At 38.9% G+C, this 19,868-nt stretch overlaps 1 protein-coding gene across 1 annotated transcript; it reads right to left on the reverse strand.

The window, feature by feature from the left end:
• Positions 1-1,609: 1,609 nt before the first annotated feature.
• Positions 1,610-13,248, reverse strand: apip (APAF1 interacting protein). Its single transcript, XM_056371506.1, has 8 exons — positions 13,129-13,248; positions 7,936-8,005; positions 6,834-6,934; positions 5,195-5,243; positions 4,927-5,044; positions 3,974-4,109; positions 2,238-2,405; positions 1,610-2,103 (listed from the first exon to the last, which is right to left on the reverse strand). The coding sequence occupies exons 2-8, from the start codon at positions 7,999-8,001 to the stop codon at positions 2,004-2,006; spliced, it is 738 nt and encodes a 245-aa protein (XP_056227481.1). The 5' UTR covers positions 8,002-8,005; positions 13,129-13,248; the 3' UTR covers positions 1,610-2,003.
• Positions 13,249-19,868: the final 6,620 nt, after the last annotated feature.

Genomic DNA, 19,868 nt, shown 5'->3' on the forward strand with positions numbered 1-19,868 from the left:
GTGCTTGAGACCCACTCACAGAAAACGAGCATCGTAGTGCCAGTGAGCTCAACGGGGAAACTGTAGTACATCTGATCAAGTACTGTACTTAGTGCAATTTTTGAGGAATTTGAACATTTCATCTACAACTACATCTTTCACTTGAGAATAGTTAAAATTAGCTCCACTTCAAACAGTAAAATGCTACATACACATTGATGTAGCAGTAAAAAATAATATAAAAATGTAATTTGTGATAATGTATGACTGTAGAGAGCATTTCTCTGCAGAACAGGTGCTTTTCCTTCGATGCTTTAGGAATACGTTGCCATTTTCTTTTCTTTTTTTTTTTCTGCCACTTAGTCTGGTCGGTGAAAATACCAGCAAACACCTCTTTGTTACTGCTTTAACTCCAAAGTGACAAACTGTGCACTGTAGCTCTGGGCTCTTTCCACTTAACAAAATGTGACCTGCAAAACATGCAGCAGTTTCACTCACTCAGTAGGTGTTTGAGACAAAAAGGTGTGCGCGCTCGTACAAGCTGCTCCCATGCCTTGGCGTGATCAACGTCCCACAGCGCCCCCCAGAGCTCAATTATCATGTGCCCCCCCCCCCCCCCCCCCCCCCTTCCCCTCCCCTCATATTAGATTCTTGATGTGTCTATTGCTGAACTTTGCAGGCTGACAGGTAATAAATATTTATATGAATATATATTGGGATGAATATTGGAATATATAATACACATAACATTTGCTATGAGCAATTGAGTCCCTTGAAAATTTTGGTACCAGAGTACGATCTGACTTTGACTTTGCTGAATACCTTGTTGAATTTTGCTTAAACATTGCAGTTTGTCTGTTTTTTTGTTCGTCTGTTCAACACTCGAGACACCGACATTGTGGCTTCACACTGCTGGTGTTGTTTCTTTTGCAAATGAGTTTCCCAGAATTCCTCGTTAATCAAAAGATGGGGAATGTTGGCAGTGTAAGTGCAACACCAAGGAATATTCTTGTTCTTTTTTTTTTTTTTTTGCTGTATATTTCTTGTTTTTCCAATTTTAACTGAGCCTGCGGCGTATTTGACAGTGCTCTGTTTTCAGCGAGTATAGTGTTGGAAGCGATGGGATCGTGGCAGCAGAGGGAGCTTGTTAAAAGAACAACAGCTCCGGCTTTCATGACAGAATGAGTATGCAGACGACTGAAGGCATGCTGTGCAAAGATCTACAGGCATTGTGCGACGGCTGCGCCAAATGGACCTGCCTGCGCTGGAACGGTGCAGCGGGGAATGAAAGGATGTCCACAGACACAGCAAGGGTCCTTTTTTTTACACAGTACAGTGTTATTTTCACTGAAAGGTGTTTGACAAGATGACCACAGCCATTTGTGTGTGTGTGTGCTGCATTTACCAAAAGGCAAAAATGGGAACAGAAATATGGCTTCAAACAAAACATCAGGCATCATTCTGCCGGCCTTGTATTTAAAAAAAAAAAAAAAAAAAGGAGATAAAAGAAAAGAATTAGTAAGAAATAGTTTTAAAATGGCAAATTTAATTTATATTTTAAAAATTGAGGTTTGGTTTGGGATATTTTAGTGGTAGAGCAAAACCAAAAAAAAAAAATCATTTCAAAGAGTTTCAGTGACTCAATTGTTTTTTATTGATTGAAGCAGAGGCAGATAATCACCATTACAGGTCAACTGAAATACACACTCTGCTCACGCCTGACATGCACCAAGGCCTTGATTTCAGTGCAGTCAAACTTGAATGGGAAAGCATTTGAACCTGAGGACGTTGATTTGATAGCTGCTCACTCATGAGTCGTCCCACAGTGCTTTGCAGCGTAACCTCCAGGTGCTTCCGGATCACAGGCATTCAATCTCCTTCAGTCCTGAATCTGCCCTCACCATCAAATTTCATCAAATTTGAAGCCGGCCAGCGTGAAAGGCAAATGATTACAATCTGCTCTCCTGATTGTAGTCTACTGACCTTTCTGCAACAAATGTCTCTTTAAAAAGCAGCAGAGAATGTCAAACTATTCCTTTTTCTTCCATTGGGAGGGCTGAAGGGTCCAGCCCACACTGCTTCATCTGCACAGCCATGTCGAACAGGTAGTCGTAGCATTCGCACCTACAAAATGCAGCAGGGATGAAAAATACAACGTAAAGAATTTACATCTCGTGCTCTCAATACAAATCTACTAATATATTCTTAGTCATAAATAAGATCAAAGAGGTTAATAGTGGTGGGAGGTGAATGCTCACATGGTCTTGGCTTTTTCCCACGACTCGCCCCAGACATAAACACCGTGTCGGCGGACGAGGACCGCGCATGAATCTGGGTATTCATCCATGGCCCGAGCCATCCGGTCTTTCAAGTCCTTCTCCTCTGGTGTATTTTCGATAATAGGCACAACCAGGGTGTCATCATACCTGTATATATACACGGGGTGCAAAGAGACAAATTACACCCAGGCTTAAAAGTATTTGAGGCATTAACCTAAGCCATTAGATACTGGCTATACGTGTCTGTTCTCAAAGCCTGACCCCACCGTCTGCTCCACAGGGCCTCAGACTGTGAGGCAATCGAATCAAAGTGATACAGTGACTGCGAATCGGGCTTAGTGCTGAAACTGGGTAAGTAATTTATGAAGCAAAAATATCAAACAGTTTTTGATTCCAGCCTCTCCAGAGTAAGAATTAGCTGCTTTTCTCTGTTGTATATTATGTCTTTGTTGAGTTTTGGACTGTTGGTTGAATAAATCAAGCAATTTAAAGTTGCCACCTCTGGTGAGGAATCAACCAATGTGTGACTTCATCTTCCCAGGCCCACTCACTCACTTTGTACCAGGATACCAATAAACACCTCATTACAGCAAAACCTTAGGACAGGACTTTGAGTGATTTCCTTTTCATATTTTCTTTCCAGTTTATAGACTAAACACTCAGGGCAGAATAATTCTGAAAAATAATGAATAATGAAAATAATCATTATTCACTGCCCTAATCCAGCAGGCTCCTGACTTGCCTTAGTCCCAGTTGGAAGCAGAAAAAAAAAAAAAAAAAAAAAAAAAAAAAATCACTGCAACATTTCCTCATTTTATTCAGCTGCATTGACGAGTTACTAGCACACTGTCAAACCTTTAAAACTTTAAAGTGATATTCCCATCAGGCTTTTCAGTCAATTATAAATCGTGAACTGAATCCCTTAAATGAATGAGTGAGGAGATTTTAAATGACTGAAAGTATCATTTCCACACAGTACTTGATTACATGCACCAAAATAAACCTGAAATAAAAAGTATAAAACATCTTTGTGAAGTCAAAAAAAAAAAAACAAAAAAAAAAAAACAAAACAAACAATGCATGCTTTGGATTAAAATGAAATTCATTGTAGGGCTCCGCATGTTTGGGCCTGTAATCTGCACCAACTATTGAGAAAGTGCTGCAAGACAGGGCACATTTATGTACAAAGAGAGGCAGAGAAAGAGCTGTTCATGTCGTCATGCGGCTTACGTCTAAAAACCCACAGAGTGTGATGAACCTGTACTCTCCTTGTGGGTGACTTGATGCACCATGTTATGCTTTTCTTAAGCTCGATGAAGGGCCATGAGCCAGACGCAGTTGATTCCCGCAGCAAAGTTGGCAGCTGCAGCACCATGCTATGCTGGAGATTTCTACTGTCAGATTGATAGTGAGTGAACTTGTTCCCTGGCAGGTGTGCAACACATTCATTTTGGAGAGCGGCGTGATAAAAAAAAAAACCAAAAACAACACAAAACAAAAACAAAACAAACGGCCAACACTTCATAAATTCACTGTCTGTGCAAATTCACGCTGTGTTCGCGCGCTGTCATCCTCTAGCGCTGCACTAAACATATCTATTATGAGAGCCAAGGTGCCTCCACCGACCGAGACTTTACAAAGCTCCTCTTGACTGAGAGATGAAAATGTGAGGAACCTCTTTGGACTTCACTAATCCTTGCTGCTTGATTACATACCGATAGTTGGAGCCTGAGGTGCCCTTACGAATCCCCTTGATCATCTCCTGGTGTGTTATCCTGAACTCCTTGCCAGGATACAGCAGCGTTGCCATGACAGCAGCCTTGGAGTGGGTGTGTATCACTGCCTGTGCCCCTGCATTTTAGCAAGAGGAAAAGCAGATTTTGATTTTTGAGTGTTATCTGCTGGTATTGTCTTTCTCAAATGGTGATTGTAACAAGGAAAGAAAAAGCACGTTGACCTTTACTTACAACGCCTTTATCACACAGCTGATAAATCACACGAGTGTAATCTTGTCTGTTTCTTTATTTTAAAAAAAGAAAAAAGAAGCTCATTTCTAGGAATATGTTAAAGCAATATTTCCACAAAACAGTTTCCAAACAGAAGACCTTTATTTTGTGGACAACAATCTTATACTTTATTTCAGAGTAAAACTATCCAACGAAAAATAAACCACACATTTATTGAGTAAGATGTGTTCAAAATGTGTTTGTTAAATAAAAAGGAAGAAGAACACAAGGACACTGCTTGGAGTCCATTATTGATTTTACAATTTGGTTTGTGTGGATATTTATTCCATCATTTCTAAAATGATAAAATGATGTTCCTGTGGTGGCTGAGAGGGCTCAACACACAACACAAACACATAGACAAACACTTTGCATATACGCAAGAAAACACAACCAAAATACACAAATGCCCTGCAAATGCACACAACACAACCGGACAGACAAATGTGCTGCAAGTAGAACTGACAACAAGGCGAGAGTGATGAACCCAGCGCGGACGTGCTCATTGTTCAGTGCTTAGTGAGTTACTGAAGTCGGCCACTCATCAGCGCTGACTAATACAACAGTATATACAGCTGGTCCTGGTCTCTGCCTTCAGACAATGGTTGGTAGGGCTCTGTGTGGTGTGTGTATGATGACGTGTATGAACTAGAGCGACTCACCTCTCATGGTGTAGGCATTCATAAAAAGCGGCGTACACTGGCTCTTCTTTAATTTCTTCCAGGCTGGTGGACAGCTGATGTCCCTCTCCTCCACGTCACACACAAACATGTCATCTGGCTGAGTAACACAAACAGTTACTAAAAGGGATGAAGTAAAACTTAGCACACTAATCGTTATAATACAGCTATATCAAAACACTGTGTCAAATGTGAGTCATTATGTCTACTGAGCAGAACGAAGTTTCACACTGCGGTGGAGCCCTCTCACCTGTATTCTCTCTTTCTGGACGCCTGATGGCGCGATGTAGATCTGCTCTCTGGGAGTTACCAAACACACAATAAGGTAAGTAAGGAAAGGAAGGAAAGGAAAAGTACAATCAAGTCATATCCTGACTGCCCCAAGCTTAATCTGTGTGTATCACACTCCTTTTCTTCCATTTTCTTGTAGAGCACATTGAGCAGCAAACACACCATGTAAACAAAATTTCAATAATTGGCTTGTGTGTCAACAATCTATCACATTTCCTTAAGTGAGCAGTCATTGTTGGAAGGTTTTACATTCTATGGTCTTAGCCAAAGGGAGCTAATGTGAGAAAGGCCTGAAATGTAAAGTAAGAAATGCAGAATTGTGGCATTCAACAAACACGAAGAATGATCACGTTGTTATTTAACTGTGAACTGCGAGGCTTAACATTTCCCCATAGGATGTAGAGGATAAAGCCATTGTACTCTTCTTTATCTAGCAACTAACATACCAGATAAAGGAGTAGCCTATTGATTTTGAGTGCAAGGTTTGGCGAGGCCGCCTCGGGCTCTGACTCATTCTGAGTCAAAGCAAAGCAACTGTGAAAAAGTGCTTCTAAACTTAAAATTCAGACCTACACTCACAGAAAGTAAAAATACACTTATTTGAATTTTTGTATAAAACATCTGACAGCACTACTGTCTGTTCAGTTCGCTTCATGTGTTGCATATTTTTTATCCACTTTCTTTTATGTAGACTGGGTAAATAAATGTTAGCGGCTTTTGTTTTAATAAAACAGCCTTTAGATTGCTGAGCTGAACCACTGAAGCATTGATTTATGAACAGTGTGCAGGCAGCCACAAGATGGACACATCTGATAGCTCTCCTTTACTGCAACATGTAGATGATGTTGGGGCCACAGATTCAGAGTTCAAACGTTCTTTTAACTGAATTTAAATCATCACTCTGCTGTCAAACAGCCATTTTAAGGAGTGATACTCTGCACAGTTTAAGTCCTGCAGCTGTGCTGATAACTGCTTATTTTCAATCTGAATCTAAAGGTGTAATAATTTAACAAAATGAAAGGAAATATTAGAGATACAATGTCTCTCTCTCTCTCTCTGAATGAAATACCATCACACTGGGAGCAGCAGTCAGTTAATCTTATTTTGGTTTCATCTGAGGTTTCATCAAGTTCCCCTGTTGGCCTAAATAAATGTCTGCCATTCGGCATATCGAGCAGGGATTTGCTAATGGGTGGTGCTTTCTTTGTAGCTGCCATCCAAAACAACACAGTTCAAAGATGTTTGTAATAACCTGTCAAACTCTTCATTTACAATTCTGTTTCATTACGGCAAAAAACTGTGGCCTTCTGTCTTCACCCGAGATTTTCACACACACTGTCGAAGCCGATATATCTGACCTCACATCAGGCTCACTACACATTTGTCAGCATCAAAAAAAAAGTATCTCCACAACAGATTTTTAATATCACTGTCAAACATATGCTAATAGACAGTGTGTGTCAGGTAGTAATACGGTTGTAATGAAGAACCCTTTAAGATGGAGTAGATTGTCACTGTTAAGTGATTGAGTATAAAGAAAAAAAGTGCTATTTCTGATCCTCCACACTATTCTGCAAGAAAGTAATCTGCATACGAACCCTCGTCTCAGACTGATCCCTCCGCCCGTCCCCGTCACCCATCCCAGCTGGTAGAAGAGTCGACATAACTCGGGGATGAGAACTCGGGGATGTTCGCTCTCCTGTAACAGACACACAGCTGTTAGACAAATAATCGAAGTTCAGCTTTAACGCTCTTTACAATCAAAAAACTTGAATCCACATGTGCTCTACTGTTAATGTTCTTTTTTTTTTTTTTTTTTTTTTTTTATTTAAAGGATGCTGTCACTGTGATGGAAACAACAAACTTAGTCTGTATAACCAGTGCATATTTTGCACTCTACAGTTTGGAGATATTCTATACGTTTCTTATTGTCAGAAAAGCCCATGAAAAGATCAAAACCAACAACTAATTAACCCTTCCTAACAACCAGTATGGCCGGTATAGCCAAAGCCTGGTTGTTCCTCTGTGCCGTGGAGCTCCAGTGATGTCCACAAGCTATTACAACCGCATCAATGAGCCACATTGCTGCACTGGGTGACATGTTCCTTAATGACCATGAATACAGAAACTGTAGTTTATTTTGACATCTACACCGCCCTTCTGCCTTAAAATACTCACTATAAACATCAAATTAATATTAATCCACAGCTGAAAATAGTCCCTAACAAGAACACTAGTTACTCCAGTTTGATAAAAAAAAAAAAAAAAAATAAAAAAAACTACAGTGAAGTGTTTCAGGAAATTACTCAACCATTAAAAAAAAAGAAGTAAGATTTAAGTGTTCAGTAGAAATAACTGGACTTGAGGCTGTGTGCCAGAGACAAGCGCGAAACTGAAAACTGAGTATTGACACGGACTAACACACTGTTGGTTTTGGTATTTTCTTGGGATTTGTTGATGAGAAGAAAACACAGAATAACACCAGTCCTATGGTTAAAATGCGTCTGAATGTGCTGTATTTTAATGGTGTTTCAGGACTGTGCCACAATACTGGAAACAACATAAAATTATCACTGCTGGCACTGAAAAATTACTTTCCTCCGAAAACTCCATGAAAACAGGTCTCCTGTCAAGTTCAGGTGCGTTTCTATAGCAACACTTACATACAAATGCAGCGTTTTTCTGTCATGTTATGCTTGCCTGTTTCTCTGCGGCCTCTTGACCTGCATCTTGGAAGCCATTGCTGGTGCCACACAACGCCGACATCTTCCTGTGAGAAAATCATTGACCACATTTAATAAAAATTCCCAATGCCAAGAAGATGTGTGAGAAAGGTTTGCAGTAACATTGATTTCAGTGTCATGTGAGACGGGCTTAGTGCCCTTAAGTAACAATGAAACAGCATTCTGTCAGTGTTTTACTTCCTCATTTTGATTTATTCCCATCTGGAATCAGATACTGATCAAATAACACAGGGAAGTATAAGTTAGAACTGATGTCTCCAGTTCTCACTAATTCCTCTCCTTCCTTCTCCTCCCACACGTCAGTTATTGAGAAGTCAAATTCCTTTTGAAGTAAGATTTCTATTTTGCTAACGATTACACAATGGAAATTTTTATGAGTGTGACGACACAAGAAAATGGAAAGGTGTGCATATTTGGATATGACTGTTAAATAGAAAATAGTTTTTCACTTTGTTGTGATTAGTGTGTCCTTTGGAATTTTTAAAATCATCAAACAAAACATGGCAAAGAGCCCTTCACATTAAAAGAGTTTCCTGTGAACTACCTAGCTGCAGAGATACCAGCACCGACTCTACATTTAGTTAGATTTGTGACTGACTATCTGCAGTTTAAGGGATGGGTTGTGCTGCAGGAAGCTGTACAAACAGTCGGAACAGGAGCCTCCTCGCATTGTTGACAGGTAAATATTCTTAGTTAGCTTTTGTGAGCTTACAGTAAACACCAACTGGTTTAGTGGAGGACAATAAGCTAATGTTAAATGCCTGCAAGCTACGCAGCCAAAGTTCCCTGAAGGGGAAGGAGTATAAGACTACAGGAGGGGTGAATTTTAGAAGTGCACACTACTACACATTACTACAACTGATAATCAATTGTCACTCACGGTCACTTCTGTCCTCACAACACTGCAAAGAGCTGAAGTTCAGAGAATCACTGTAAGAAGACACCTAATACTGATGCCCTTTTGTACCCGCGAGTTATTTAGTTACTAAACACTTTTAGATTTTGCTCCACCTTTTTCACTTGACATGGAAAATTCCTGTCTCAATGCAAAACAGTTCCTTATTTTGAAGACAAAAAGCTTTAATAACACACAATACACGAACACACTCAATGCATTCATATATAGGAAATGTATGTAATAATGTGTATTGTGTTTCATTTTTATTTGATTAGGCATTTTTAACCTTCCATATTGACCACCACAACTCTGATAATCAATTCATAGTTTTTATATATATATATATATATATATATATATATATATATATATTTATTTATTTATTTATGATACACTGCTGATTTTGCAGGTTTTCACACTTTCAAAGCATGTAGAAATCTGTAATTTTTTTCATAGGTACTCTTCAACTGTGAGGGACAGAATCTAAAACAAAAATCCAGAAAATCACATTGTATGATTTTTAAGTAATTAATTTGCATTTCATTGCATGTCATAAGTATTTGATACATCAGAAAAACAGAACTTAATATTTGGTACAGAAACCTTTGTTTACAATTACGGTGCAGTTGTCCTGCCCCCTTTGCAGAAAAGCATCCCCAAAGAATGATGTTTCCACCTCTATGCTTCACGGTTGGGATGGTGTTCTTGGGGTTGTACTCATCCTTCTTCTTCCTCCAAACACGGCGAGTGGAGTTTAGACCAAAAAGCTCTATTTTTGTCTCATCAGACCACATGACCTTCTCCCATTCCTCCTCTGGATCATCCAGATGTTCATTGGCAAACTTCAGACGGGCCTGGACATGCGCTGGCTTGAGCAGGGGGACCTTGCGTGCGCTGCAGGATTTTAATCCATGACGGCGTAGTGTGTTACTAATGGTTTTCTTTGAGACTGTGGTCCCAGCTCTCTTCAGGTCATTGACCAAGTCCTGCCATGTAGTTCTGGGCTGAACCCTCACCTTCCTCATGATCATTGATGCCCCACGAGGTGAGATCTTGCATGGAGCCCCAGACCGAGGGAGATTGACCGTCATCTTGAACTTCTTCCATTTTCTAATAACTGCGTCTTTCGGTGTCTTTTATACAGGTAATGAGTTCAATTAGGTGGATTTAATACAGGTAATGAGTGGAGAACAGGAGGGTTTCTTAAAGAAGAACTAACAGGTCTGTGAGAGCCAGAATTCTTAGTGGTTGGGTGGTAGGTGATCAAATACTTATGTCATGCAATAAAATGCAAAATAATTATTTAAAAATCATACAATGTGATATTCTGGTTTTTCGTTTTAGACTCCGTCCCTCACAGTTGTAAGAGTATATATTTTTTAAATTCATCGATTCCAGCTTCTCCATTGTGAAGACTTTCTGCTTTTCTCTGTTTTATAACATTTTAAACAAAAAGGCTTTTAGCGTTTGGATTGTTCACAGAAGAAGAAGTTACCCCAGGCTTTGGAAAACTGACTCAGGGATTAAGGGATTAATCAAGAAAAAAAACCTCAGCAGATTAATTAATAATATAAATCGATAGTTGCATCCCTAAACAGCAATTGAAAAGAACAAGCCTGTATGATAAGATAAACTATGTGATAATGAACATTTAAAGTCATTAAAGTGGTTCACTTTCTGAGTGGTCACGGTTACGGGTGTTTTACCACGTTTTGTTTTTATACAACTGAAGTCTGTTTTCTGCTCATAAGCTCTGATGTAGCTGCTTTTGAAATACTGTACAAGTCAGCACGCACAACTTCAGTGAGCAATCGTGTGTCACTGAAGACTGGGTATGCAAATTCTGATTTCAAAGAAAAGATGAAAGTATTTTCATTTCATTAAGTGGGTCTCTGTGCCAAGTTGTGTGCTTATCAGAGAGATCGGCTGCTGCAGTCTTTGGGTCGGAATGAAAGCATAACATAACAAACTTAAATAGTAAAACTGGCATCTCTTCTTAGATGCAACATACTGCATTCAGTTCCATAAACAGACGACTTGCTGTCATTTTTAGCTTTTAAAACCATTCTGTTGTGGTTTGTTTATCTTCTTCCTTTGTAGACAAATGCCATATGGTACATGTACCAGCAGGTAGGCAGTCACAATGAGTGCATTGTTTCAAGTTTAACCAAAATTAAAAAAGTTTTTAACAAGAATCACTGACAAGGTTCTTTAAAACAAAGCTACTACTAGAAAATAAATATAATTGTAACACTAAATAATTATTTCTAATAATATATTACAATAAAAAAAAAACTATGATAATGCATATTTTAAGTCACTTTTATCATTTGCATTTCACATCAAAATACAAAGATGTGCTAACAGATCCAAACTATGGGTCTGAGCAGCGGCTGATGAAAAGCTTCTCTTCAGTTTTTGGTTTGTACTTGTTATGGGTGTGTGCAGCGTCACGTCTTGTTGTATACACCTGTTTCCTGTTTTGAATTCTGTTGTAGACGCTCTGGAAAAACTGCACGTTGGCACACACAAATGTGTCATTTAAGTCACAGTACACTAAATCAGGTCAAACAGTGCTTAATTGTGAAATCATCTGTTTAGGTTGGAATGAAACATAACAAACTTGCATAACACAACAGGCATCTCGGATTACACAAGAAACTGCTTGTTCTAATAAACATTCATTTTCCATATTCATTTTCAGCCAAATGTTGTTTGTTAATCTTGTTCCTTTATAAATTAATGCCTTATGGTACATGTGGCAAACGCAGGCATTCACAATAAAATAAAATAATAATAAAATGCTAAAATTACAGTTATTCAAAATTTGAGAACAAGATTGACTGGCAGGTTATCTTTAAGCAAATGGACTTTACTGAAATATAACTTATATAAAGAACATGCAATTAGTCGTTTCATCTTTGATATGTCACAAAATTGTCTAAGAATGCCAATCACAACTTAAGTGGAGCCGAAGGTGACATCTTCAAATGTCTTCAAAACTGTGAGTGTTCAGTTCACACCCATATGTGACAAAGAAAAGCAGAATTAGAGCCTCTAATTTGAGAGGCTGAAGTCTGCTAATATTTAGCATTGTTTCACTATTTTTGCTTGAAGAATGACTGAAACAATTATCAAAGTAGTTATGTCGATAAACTAATCAATTAATCAACTAATGGTTTCAGCAAAGTAATTAGCAGTAAGTTACAGTACTCATGTCACACTCCAGCCTCCATTGGTGCCTCATGTATTCCATTAAATCTGACTTATGAGTAGTCTATAATAAAATTAATCATAAATCAGGACCCAAAAATTAATGAAAATATATGAAAAGAAAAAGTATGATGTAGAATATTTAGTCACTTTTGTCAACAATGGTTTAAGCCAAAATTTTAATGGATCCTGGTTCAAATGTGAGACATCACTACTTTTTGAGGCAAACATTATAATAAACGTAATATACACGAAATTTGATAATGTTTGTGTGCTCTAAGATATTGTGATTTTATATTATTGTATTTAATTGCTTAGATTATTTTATTTTTATTTTTCCCTTGTGGTTTCCAATTAGCTTTTCGCCTCATAAAGACATGACTATAATTTAGAATTACATATTCATTTGCATAATACTTGTCTCTAATGACAAGGAAATTTATATTTATTAAGTTTTTTTCATGAGAAAAAAATGTTGACTATTTTCTTATGTTTTAATTAACTGATTATCATAATATAATGAAACAGCAAAATAATACACAGATTTATTGATGAAAACAATCGTTATTTGCAGCCTTAACAGGCAGTGAGTCGCACAACAAATGGACCTATTTGTTATTAAGGTTATTAGGTTTATAGAGGAATAAAACCTATGAAGCTTATGTCGTTGACTGAGGCAGAACATATGGTTAGATGTGTTATTTACTAGCTAACTGAGTCACAGTACTCACATCACGTTTGAGTAACTCGTCCCCCCCGAAATAATGTTCAGCCTGAGTCGTCAGAAACATTCATACTGCTGCTTTCTCAGTTTTGTAGCATAAAAGTTTGAGCTGTTACCTCATAAAATATTATAAAATGCAAGTGAAGTTCTGTGCAGCTAGCTAGTGCTAATGTTGCCTCAGCTCTAGCAACATTTAGACTAACTTTGAAAACAGATTATTTTAGTTTGCAATGCAATGCATGTTACACTGTGACTAAGGTAGTTTGACATGTGCTCTTAAGAGCAGTAAAATATGCATAAAAACAACTTCTTACCTCAATTATGTTGTGAAATCAGTCTGCGGTTGAAGTAAACTACGTGACAACAGTAAACGCTACTGCTAACCCAAACGTCATCAACGTGCGACACACAAACAGGATACAGGGATGTTGCGGAGAAATCTGCTCCCTCTTCATATACTGCCTCCCACAACGCCCCCTCCGTGTTTACCTTTAGGTTAGGTTTGGTTAGGGCCGGGGGGAGGTTGGGGTCAGCTCAAACACCTGAGAAGACGACTGGTTGGTCAGATATAGCCTAAGGTTAGGCTCGGGTGAAGTGAAGGGAAACGCATGCCGACAGGGAAACAGATTTCTACACAACACCGGGCGTGAAAAGTGTCACTAAACCTGTTATCGTGGGCTATTTTTAAATTCCGTCCATACTGTACATACCATAATGGCATGCCATGTGCAGTGGAAGAGGAATGTAGTACTTACTTAAGGGAAAAAAGCAAAACAATACTTATTATAAAATACTATAATTAAACTTCATTCAAAAATCCACAAGTAAAGGTGTTTGGAGTTGAATACTCATTATGCAGAATTGTACATGTCAGTGTTATATATTTGTACGCCTAAATGTTATTACTTTATAGTTGGTTGAGGTGGAGGTTTTATGTAATTGAAAATATAACAATTCACTATATTTTATTTAGCCTAATATATGAGGTTTTGTATTCAAAATCTTAATCTGAAAAGTAACTAATATTAAAGTGAGGATGATTTCAAAAATAACACCATGAATAGTTTTTATTATAAATTAACTTCATACAAAGTGCAGTAAACAGAAAAAAAATGGGAATCAAATCAATATTTAATGATTGTTTTAATGTTCCTTTAAAACAGCGCCATTTCTCCTACACCTGCACACTGTTTTTCAGGTACAGTATCCTTGAGATCTTGCCACAGCTCTTCTGTGGATTCAGGCTGTCTCTGAGTGTCTTTTGTCTCCTCATGTAATCCCAGACTAACACCATGATGTTGAGATCAGGACTCGGTATGTTTTTGGAGTTGTTGTCATGCTGCAGACACCTCCCTGATGGTATTGCACGATGGATAAGAATCTAAACATGTAAAACATTTGTGCATATATGTACTATGCTGAACTGCATTTCATTGTACACCTGCTTCCTGTGTGAAATAATGATGAAGTTAAATCTAATACATTCTAGCCTTTTATCTTTCTCTTCCATAGGGTTCAACATTTAAACTCTGTTCAGTCCTGTGTTTTGACCTATAAAGCCTCCTCTCTGAGATAGCTTGCTGTTTGCTGTTTTTTGCATCACCCCTGCCAGCTGTTTGCCTCAAATCCAGTTTAAAAACTCTAATCACAGGAAACACCATCAGATCTAACATCATACACTTCGTCAACATTCTGCATCTCCGCTCATTGACTTAATAAACCCTCTTTCTGTTCTACATCAGACCGTATGTCGTACCTATCAACATTTGACACCTTACTCTGGTTGTCAGTTGCTCTCACTTACACAGAGGCTACAAATGTACACAAAGATAGCAGATACACAGCTAAACAAATCTAAACAAAGGCATGCAAGAATACACAAGGCAAGGGCGGGACAACAAACATCATACAGGATATCTTGTCATGGTAGACATTAAACATGCCATAGGCTATTTGTCTGTGGTCATATAAACATAGGCCTATGCTGTAAATGCAAATGCAAAAAAAAAACACGTACAATTTTTTTCAAGGTAAGTCATAAATGTAAAAGAGGACTATTTCATAAAAACTGTTCCATCTAGTCTGAACATGCTGGCTTGAGGAATCCCTACCTGCAAGAGATGACAATTGCTCCACACAGGCACTCCTCATCACAGCTTGGCTTTGTTTCCCGTTGAGAAGACTCCAAAGTGCTGTTGTGTATGGGTAAGAGTAACTGCAATGAACCCTGTGAATAGTCTGCAGAAATTCCCATTTTGGCCAATCTTCAGTCTGGCAGATGTCACTGAGGGTCTGCCTCTCATCAAAGTCCTCATCAGAGTAAGAGTCAAGTGTCATCGACTTCTCCAACTGCACCCGTGGCACAAGCACAGAGGAAGTAGGGTTGTTGAAAATGAGCCGCAACAGGCCCACACTCCTCAATATTACTGCTATATTTACTGTATGTCTAAGAGCTTAGCTTCCTCTACAAATACCATGCCTTTGATGACTGAGGATCTTAACAGACTTACTATATTTATCTCTCTGTGGGCTGCTCTGCGTATACATTTGCTGACTTTGATGCTTTAATACACCTAAGCTTCGATTGTAGATGTTTTCCAAAGCTCCATTTATGTGTTTTAAAACACGGCAGTGGCGTTGGCCAGTCAGTCAATTTGGCAATGTAGTATCTCAGCAAATATCTAATGAACTACTTTGACTTAGTTTGATATAGATACTCATGGTCCCAAAAGGATGAACCCTTATATCTTTAACGATCCTCTGACTTTACATTTAGGACCAGCAGCAGGTCAAAGGTTCGCTGAGCTAAGTGACGGCCTGGGGCTAGCTGGTTACTGTGCTAACTTCAGTTGAAGAAAAGACATGGTAGAGCAAGGGCAGACACTGACGTTGCTTTGCATCGCTGGAGACAGCTGTTGGTGAATAAAGGAATGACATTTGAACTTGCAACATTTAAAGCTAACTCTGGCTATGTAGCAAAACTTACAAATAGCTCCTTGAAGAGAACAGTAAATGCAAAGAGATTTTGATTGATTGCAAAAGAGTTTTGCATTTCATCAACCAAGAAAAGAAAATCCCATCTTAACCAACCAGGAACAGAAATTCTGGACTTAATCATTTAACTGTGAGAAGATGACGTTGTTGTGCATTTTTCAAGCTCCTCGTGGAGTAAAAATGCAATACTTGTATGACGCAACCTTTTATTTTTATTTCAGTAACATAAACTTATCTGTGTTCATTTGACAGTTAACACAGACTGTTCAGTAGGTTTTAAAAGTCATATTGCAGTTTGTAATTGTAGGTCTATTTGTAACAAATTTGTCATGTTACATCAGTGTAAATAGGCCCAATCCTGCATATCATTTCCTCTTAAACCCGTGAGGGATAATTAACCTACAACTGAAAAGGAGTGGCACCTTTTAAACGAAATGCCTGCCATGTTTTGTTTCATGTCCTGCCGTGTCAGGGTTTGTCAGAAATAACATAGAGTGGTGTAAATAAATCCTGCCAAGTCACATGTGGGGAGGAGACATGTGTCGGTCTTCTTCTTCACCACTTTAACAGTTAGCAACATGGAGACACAAACATTGGGTGCGTCCCAATGTGGTTTCCAGTAAGAAGACGGTGGATAACTCAAACTACTGGCTTGGAGAGCAAGAAAAAGGAAGTATCACATGTGACCTACCAGCCAAAGCTTGGTAAACAATAATAAATCACATGGTTGATAAATGAAAATAAAAGATAGTGACTTTTCCAGTCTTGCCACATTTATTATAACGGATTCAAACCTCGGCTTTAACGACAGTTGCACACTGTAACACTGTACATGTTCCCTCTTGTAGGACGCCTCTGCGCAACTCTGCCTAAACCAAGTTACTTACTTCTGTTTCGATTGTCACCTATATGAATTAATGTAATGCCTTTCATCTGCACTGCTGTGAAACTGTTTTCCCTCCTTTTGCTGACACACAATACGGGTCAAGCCGAGAGGTTCGGATGTCACAGCAGGGCAAATACAAGTGCAGCTAATACAATTAATAACAATTCACTTTGACTTACAGTGACAGTTTGCAAGCCATGACATCAATGTTATCTTCAATGCTAGCTCACAATTCGTTTCGTTATCTGCAGCTGTGTTGTCCATGCTGTGATAAGTCCGATGTAAAGCCCAGGGAAGCACAACTGTAAGTGTTTTTACAGCTACATGTGCACCACTATCTATGTGTTCTTTTAATATTTTTTTTTCTTTTAATCTGCCCCAGAATTCAGTTCTCTGGGTAGTGAGTCACCACCTATTAAACCGGGAGGTGATTTCAGACAAAAACAAGTGATTTTGGCTGCAGAACAAAGGTGGCAGAGGAGAGGAACTTAAATTAGAAATTTGGAAAGCCTCCATTTGTGTGACTGATACGTATGACGTATAGACTCCTGTTAAAATGTTTTAAATGGGGAGGACTTTGGCTTCCTCCTCGCCTCACGACATCCACTGAGCTCTGTCTTTGTATGATTTCTACCGTGATGTTTTAATTGTGAAACCAGATCAAAACTAATCACTTCACTCGTGGTGAATCCATACATTCAGGATGATTTGGGAGAACGTCCAGTGATTGTAATATTTCCATTTACATGGAAATATGACTTTATTTTCCTCTCTGTGTGGGTGTATAAATCCTTTTCACATCTCAGTGATATAGTCAGAATTGTAGGGTATAATAAATAATATCGTTTTTATTTCCCAGAACTTTCTGTCAGGCGAGAGGCAGTGATGAGTGCTGCTTTTATGTGTTTTTTATTTCTAACGCAGGAATGTGGAAACTGAAGTGGATATTTGTCCATGGCAGAATGGAGGTCATAAAGGTTATGATTAGTTTCTCTTGGTTATTCATGGTGGTAATAGCTGTGAGAGTTGAAGTGCACAGGTCGCTGAGCTCAGTTGCCTTGGGATTTTGGGGATGGTTACAATGGTGGTTGCCATGAAACACGGGGCAACAGTGAAGAAGAAGGAGGGAGACAGCGAGAGTGGCTGCTAATTGGTCTGCACATGCCCAGAGGACCTGCCCTTGAAAGACCTTGTGCTCGGCTGCTCTGCTGCAGTTTACCCATTCATACGTTTGATTATACACGGACACAGAGAAAATACCATGTCGTGATTAAGAGTTTGAAAATCTGGTAACACGGACATGCCTGTGTGTGTGTGTGTGTCTGTGTTTGTGTGTGTGTGTGTGTGTGTGTGTGTCTGTGTTTGTGTGTGTGTGTGTGTGTGTGTCTGTGTTTGTGTGTGTGTGTGTGTGTGTGTGTGGGCCTGCTTGTGGTTTTTTAAAGAAGCCACTTGAGAAAAAACATGAACATCAAAGTTCATCCTCTTAAATTTTTGCGAGGCATTTGGCCAGCGGTGCTCGTGTTCAGGCTGTGTTTTTTTTTTGAAAACCAGACTTCTCCAGACTTAAATGCACTTGGACTTTTGAAGAAAAACCTCACAACAGCAGGGGCCAGATATTCACCGCTTCATATCAAGGCTCTCTTTTGAAAAAAAAAAAAAAATGAATAAAATAAAATAAAAACTCACTCCAAATATCTGAAAATGCAAAGCAACAGCTCGACCCAAAATGAGAATTCAGTCATTACTGATTCACCCTCATGTTAGTTGAAAAGCCATTGAAGTTTGCAGGATGATGAAACCCATAGCCAGTTAGCCTCCATAGTTACATCTCAGCCCTTTCCCCAGACTGCTGATGTTATTTTACTGCATCAAAATACTGACATCAATTTCCAGAAAAAAAAAAAAAAGAAGCACCCATCTTGTTATAACCAAACTGTTGAAATTCCAATTCACTGGACATAAATTTAAATCATTTGACTGAAAAAAACTCATTGACTTTCTGACATTCAGCTTCATATGGTTTAACTTCTCACATATAGATCCTCTTCTGTTGCCCCCACCCTCACTAGACAACCACGCTGTGGGGGATCATTTGAATCCTTTGACTCACTAGCGATGTCTAGTCGGTGAGATTTATGTTTGAACCTTGAGGTTAGTCATGTTACACGTCACAGCTAATATATTGTACAATTTCATTCTCAACAGTAACAGGATCGAACGTTTATTAGGTGTGGAGCACAAGTCTGGACAAGCGCTCACCCACACACAGCTGAGTAACTCATGGCAAATGTCGTGGTTGTGAACGTGCCAGAAGAGCCCGAGGCTGAAGCTCTGCAGTGATGCGGTGACGCATCAATTTCCGTCAGATGCCAGCGTATCACAACAGTCATTATACACAACACACATCGCCTGCAGGAGGATGATACTGAGCCGAGTTTCTCTCTGGTCGTGTCCAAAGTTGCGCACTGAAAATTTTGGAGCAAATTCAGAAAAAGAAGATTCTTGCTCTCGTTTTAAATCCCTGGCTGGTGGAAGACAAAGCAATAAGGAAGCACTAATGAGAAAGGGTGTGTTGTTTCATGTGTCTCCAGAGCCGCACATAATTTATCATGTCTCTCACTGAGATCTGGACCTGTTTCGGAGGCTTCCCCCCTCACAGTCGGCCAGCAAATTCCACACTTCCCCGAATGCTGTTTCACACACTGTGCAGAGTACAGTTTCACTTTTTCCCCCCTTCTTCCCCGTAATTTAACTGCTGGTTGAACTTCACTACATAACAATGTGGCAATCACTGATGGTCTGTTGCATTTGCTTTGTACGTCTCTAACCTTTTGTCCTTCCTGACATGACGACCTGTAATCTCACACTCTTTCCTGGTAATTCAGTTCTTGTATTTACTTTTGTTATCGCATGAATCTCAACATCTAAATAAAAAGCTAAAAATTGGCCATAAATCTTTCTTTGTGTGTAAATGGTTTGAGTTCTTGCATAGATTGGCAGCAACGGAACAAAGTTCTTCAGGTCCTTTACACTCATTTCTTTAAATCAAAAAACTATAAAGAATATTTCTTTATGCAAAACTTTGGTTATGTCGCTTTATAAAATCTTATTATTATTAGTTCTCTACTTGGATTGCTTTAGTTTCTGGTCTCTTTGTCTTTTCTCCTGTTCTTC

The sequence above is a fragment of the Seriola aureovittata genome, chromosome 1 (assembly GCF_021018895.1).
Source record: "Seriola aureovittata isolate HTS-2021-v1 ecotype China chromosome 1, ASM2101889v1, whole genome shotgun sequence".
Taxonomy (NCBI): domain Eukaryota; kingdom Metazoa; phylum Chordata; class Actinopteri; order Carangiformes; family Carangidae; genus Seriola; species Seriola aureovittata.

What these genes read in the sequence shown, in the direction of transcription:
- apip (XM_056371506.1), bottom strand. Translation starts at nt 8,001, where the DNA reads ATGTCGGCGTTGTGTGGCACCAGCAATGGCTTCCAAGATGCAGGTCAA. An exon ending in GGGATCAGTCTGAGACGAGG is followed by an intron (nt 5,244 to 6,833) that starts GTTCGTATGCAG and finishes GGTAACTCCCAG; the next exon opens with AGAGCAGATCTACATCGCGC. An exon ending in TCCAGAAAGAGAGAATACAG is followed by an intron (nt 5,045 to 5,194) that starts GTGAGAGGGCTC and finishes TGTGTTACTCAG; the next exon opens with CCAGATGACATGTTTGTGTG.